The sequence below is a fragment of the Notothenia coriiceps genome, unplaced genomic scaffold (genome assembly GCF_000735185.1).
Source record: "Notothenia coriiceps isolate Sejong01 unplaced genomic scaffold, NC01 NC01_scaffold00029423, whole genome shotgun sequence".
NCBI lineage: Eukaryota > Metazoa > Chordata > Actinopteri > Perciformes > Nototheniidae > Notothenia > Notothenia coriiceps.
This window is the reverse complement of record NW_011362124.1, coordinates 1-4672: the sequence shown is the minus strand read 5'-3', so window position 1 is coordinate 4672 and position 4672 is coordinate 1. Positions and strand designations below refer to the sequence as shown.

Genomic DNA, 4672 nt, shown 5'->3' with positions numbered 1-4672 from the left:
CTCAGTTGTTAACAGATCTAAATGTAAATACTCGTAAAGCTGAATACTGACCTCGATCCATCCATCCATCTTCTCCCGCTTATCCGTGGTCGGGTCGCGGAGGTAGCAGTTCCAGCAGAGAGCCCCAAACTTTCTTTTCCCTGGCCACATCAATCAGCTCTGACTGGGGGATCCCAAGGCGCTCCCAGGCCAGCGAAGAGATATAATCCCTCCACCTTGTTCTAGGTCTACCCCTTGGTCTCTTCCCAGCTGGACGTGCCTGGAACACCTCCCTAGGGAGGCGCCCAGGTGGCATCCTAACTAGGTGCCCGAACCACCTCAACTGGCTCCTTTCGACGCGAAGGAGGAGCGGTTCAAATCCGAGTCCCTCCCGGATGACCGAACTTCTCACCTTATCCCTAAGGGAGACACCAGCCACCCTGCGGAGAAAACCCATCTCGGCCGTTTGTACCCGCGATCTCGTTCTTTCGGTCATGACCCATCCTTCATGACCATAGTTGAGGGTAGGAAAGAAAATGGCGCGGTAGACAGAGAGCTTTGCCTTCTGGCTCAGCTCCCTTTTCGTCAAAACGGTGCGGTAAAGCGACTGCAGTACCGCTCCCGCTGCTCCGATTCTCCGACCCATCTCACGCTCCATTGTTCCCTCACTCGAGAACAAGACCCCGAGATACTTGAACTCCTTCACTTGGGGTAAGGACTCATTCCCTACTTGGAGTTGACAGTCCATCGGTTTCCTGCTGAGAAATGGCCTCAGATTTGGAGGTGCTGATCCTCATCCCAGCCGCTTCACACTCGGTTGCGAACCGATCCAGTGAGTGCTGAAGGTCGCAGACCGATGAAGCCATCAGAACCACATCATCTGCAAAAAGCAGTGGTGCAATCCTTAGTCCACCGAACTGCAGACCCCCTCCCCCACGACTACGCCTCGAAATCTGATCCATGTATATTACAAACAGGATTGGTGACAAAGCGCAGCCCTGGCGGAGGCCAACCCTCACCTGAAATGGGTCCGACTTACTGCCGAGGACCCGGACACAGCTCTCGCTTTGGGAGTACAGAGATTGGATGGCCCTGAGTAGAGACCCCCTCACCCCATACTCCCGCAGCACCTCCCACAGTGACTCCCTGGGAACCCATTCATACGCCTTCTCCAAGTCTACAAAACACATGTAGACTGGATAAGCGTACTCCCAGGCCCCCTCCAGGATCCTTGCGAGAGTAAAAAGTGATCCGTCGTTCCACGACCAGGACGGAATCCGCATTGTTCCTCCTCAATCTGAGGTTCGACAATCGGCCTGACCCTCCTTTCGAGTACCTTAGAGTAAACTTTCCCGGGGAGGCTGAGTAGTGTGATGCCTCTATAATTGGCACACACCCTCTGACCCCCCTTTTTGAAAAGGGGAACCACCACCCCGGTCTGCCACTCCTTCGGTATTTAAAACATAATAAACATAATTTATTATAAAGTGAAGGCTTAATTCAGATCTAGATAATGCCATAGGTGCTGCTTTTGTGAACAATATGTAAAAATACCAACCACTCTCCTCTTTAGAACATTTGTATGGAGTGTAAATTGCAGTCTACGGTATTATTTATAAACCATTAAAAAGAGATATCTGAGGTCAGGAGTACTGACCTGACCACAAGACATGCATTTTAAAACTGATTTCATTTGAGAGGAACCAATTCCGAACAGGCAACAAAACCATTACTATAAAAACCATGGTGTTTTCTGAAATCAAACGTGGTTTTGAAGGACAATGAAGACTATTTTCAGAGACGTGATATAAGAGAAACCATGGAAAATGAAGCGAGTATGTGCTGCGTTATGAAAGTAACTACTAAAAGTGCACCTCTGAGCTTAAAGGTGGGGTATGTACTTTTGGAGAAACCAGCTTGAGTGCGCTAGAATTTGAAAATACACAACCGGAAAAAATCTGCCCCTTCCTTACAGAGCCCCTCCTCCAACACACACGAACGTGCACATGACCAATGAGGGTTTGTGCACAGATGGAAGGCTGACAGGCAGGTAGGCCATCCAGTTACTTTAGCCGGGCCGGCTCAAATGATTGGTCGTGCTTTTTACAGTACTACGGCTTCCACAGATGCATTTTTTTAATGTATTTATTGTCAAAGCATTTAATATATTCATTGCTATCGGGATGTTAAGAGCATTCCATGGAATATAACAAAAAGTGTTTCTGAAATAAATTATATACCCCACCTTTAAGAAATAATTGTGAATTCTTGAAAAAGGTCAATGTTAGGGCCACATGAGATGCCTCGTATCTCTTTATGGTCATTAGCATCTTCTACATTTCTACCTAGTAGTTTTTTGCACCTAATCAACTGACATTTTCATCGCTTTGTAGTTGTTTTGCGTTCCTTAACAGTCATTCTGCACATCTATGTACTCGTTTTGATTTCCAAAAGGCAAGGTAACAGTTAGTCCATACAGACAGGGATGTGCCACTCCTGGCCAGCCCTTTGGCCCGGTGTCTGCGTACCTTCTCCTTGTACAAGGGTCTGGTCAGTCAGGGGGACCTCCAAGGTCACTTCTTGACTTCCATTCACGACCTCTGTCTGGTCCAGTCCCAGCATACTTTGCTGCTCTTCTGAGGTAGCAGGTGGTTGATGGAGGGAGTCTCCCTCTATTTCCACCTGCATTTCATGGTCCACCGTGCCCCCTCCTAAGTGGTCATCTGATGACTGGGGCTGCAGCTGCTGGGCCAATTCATACCTGGTTCGGCAGAACATAAGTTGTATTTATTGAGGTGTTATTATGTTGTACGTGGACTTCCTTGTCAAGGACTGCTCCTAGATCTATGGGGGAAAAAAGTATACAAGAACAAACAGCAATAAAAAACTGTGCAGAGAAAGCCCAAACCTGTGTGTCTTCATGTGCTTCCTGCAGTTGGGAGATGACTTGAAGGTCTTCTGGCAGTATGGGCACATGTAGGGTCGTAGGTCACTGTGGGTGGTCATGTGACGTCGCAGGCTGCCGCTGGTGGTGAATGTGGTGTCGCACATCAGGCACTTGTACGCCTTTAAACCAGAGTGGGTCCTGATGTGAGCCTTGAGGACTCCCGAGGAGGCAAAACCCCGACTGCACTGCAGACACTTGTAGGGCCTTTCTCCTGTATGAGACCTGGGATGATAAAAGGATAACATAACGGAGAACATAAGTAGTTTCAAGTGGGACACAAATTATTAAAAGTAAAGAAATGCCATCTTTATACAGCAATCATTCAATATTATATACAGAATACAATTGAACTGTACCAACTGTCAGTACATGAATTAGAAAAAATACTTGTATTATAAATTCTGTATTGGACAATGTTATTCAAGGAGCTTTACCTGGTATGCTGTTTCAGATGGCTTGATTTCTTGTAGGCCTTATTACAGAACTGGCACTTGTATGGCCGGTCACTGCCCACCACCTCAAGGTATTGTTGAAAGGCCAAGCGGGGGTTTTGGGATGGGATGAGGCCTGTTAAGCAACATGTGAACAAGAAACATGTGTTCCATTTGAAAAAAGAAATGTAGTTAACTGATCAATGGGTTTCACTTCATCTCAAGAACAATTTAGAAGGCGAGTTTGTTCACAATCGTTAACATAACATTTTTTACCAAAGTCAGTGATGAGGATGGGTTCCTGCAGGGGGATGTCGGGCAGAGGTAGGTTACTCTTGGACACTTTGGCTTTGTTGGCTTTGCGAGGAAACTTGTGCTTCTTTTGCTGTAAACTTTTGAAGTGAGACGCAATGTGTGTTTTCCTGTGGCCTGATGTGCGGAAGATCTTGTCACAGTGAGGGCAGGGAAAAGGACGTACACCTGGGAAGAAAGAAAAAGCACTTTTGGAGAATTAGTATTTAGAGAATTAGACTGATCCTGACATGTAAATAAACTACAATTAAATATATTAGAATGTGCTATCCCTAAGAAAATCTAGATAAATAATATAAAACCCAAGCCTTGCAGTTAGCAGGAAACAATATATATAATATATATTTATGAAAAATTACAGCACAAGAAAAAGTGACAATGATATCAAACTGTATACGCACAAGCCTTAGTGAGTAACACAGCTGAGAACATTAAGAAAAGTCTTAGCTTAGAGCTAAAACGTGGCCAAAAGTAAACACCTAACATAGACAAGTGCCATTACATAGCAATCATAGACAACAACTAATGCACAGATGCACATAATAATTAAAGTTATACAGTTTTTTATTCCACACTAATGCTGACATTTTATGTCCATGGGGATGCTTGTTTAGGTCCATCTCGCTAAGTAGAGGCAAATTCAGGATAATTGCAAACACATAATTGCAAATGAGGGATCTGGCTGTAGCAGCACCACTATGTATGTACACAGGTCTAGCAGATTTTTTCTCTCTCTGCATAATTTATTATACCATATAGCTGATAACTAAATGATAAAAGGCTGGAAACATTATGTTGAAAGCTCATGTATGTCCTCTTTTCTACTCAAAGGTGGGGTAAGTAAGTTTGAGAAACCGGCTCGAGATACACTTTTTGTTATATTCCATGGAATGCTCTTAACATCCCGATAGCAATGAATATCTTAAGTGCTTTGACAAAAAATCCATAAAAAATGTCATCTGTGGAAGCCGTGGCGCTGTAAAAAGCACGACCAATCATTTTA

General features: G+C 44.8%; 1 protein-coding gene across 1 annotated transcript in view; it reads right to left on the bottom strand.

The window, feature by feature from the left end:
• The window catches only part of LOC104958809 (zinc finger protein 236), a gene marked incomplete at both ends in the record, with an annotated part of 27855 nt that extends 24018 nt beyond the window's left edge, over nt 1-3837 (bottom strand). The window contains 4 exons of the mRNA XM_010786610.1: nt 2508-2740; nt 2888-3148; nt 3361-3493; nt 3634-3837. Coding sequence (XP_010784912.1) covers nt 2508-2740; nt 2888-3148; nt 3361-3493; nt 3634-3837 — 831 coding nt within the window. The remainder of the gene's footprint in view (nt 1-2507; nt 2741-2887; nt 3149-3360; nt 3494-3633) is intronic.
• Nucleotides 3838-4672: the final 835 nt, after the last annotated feature.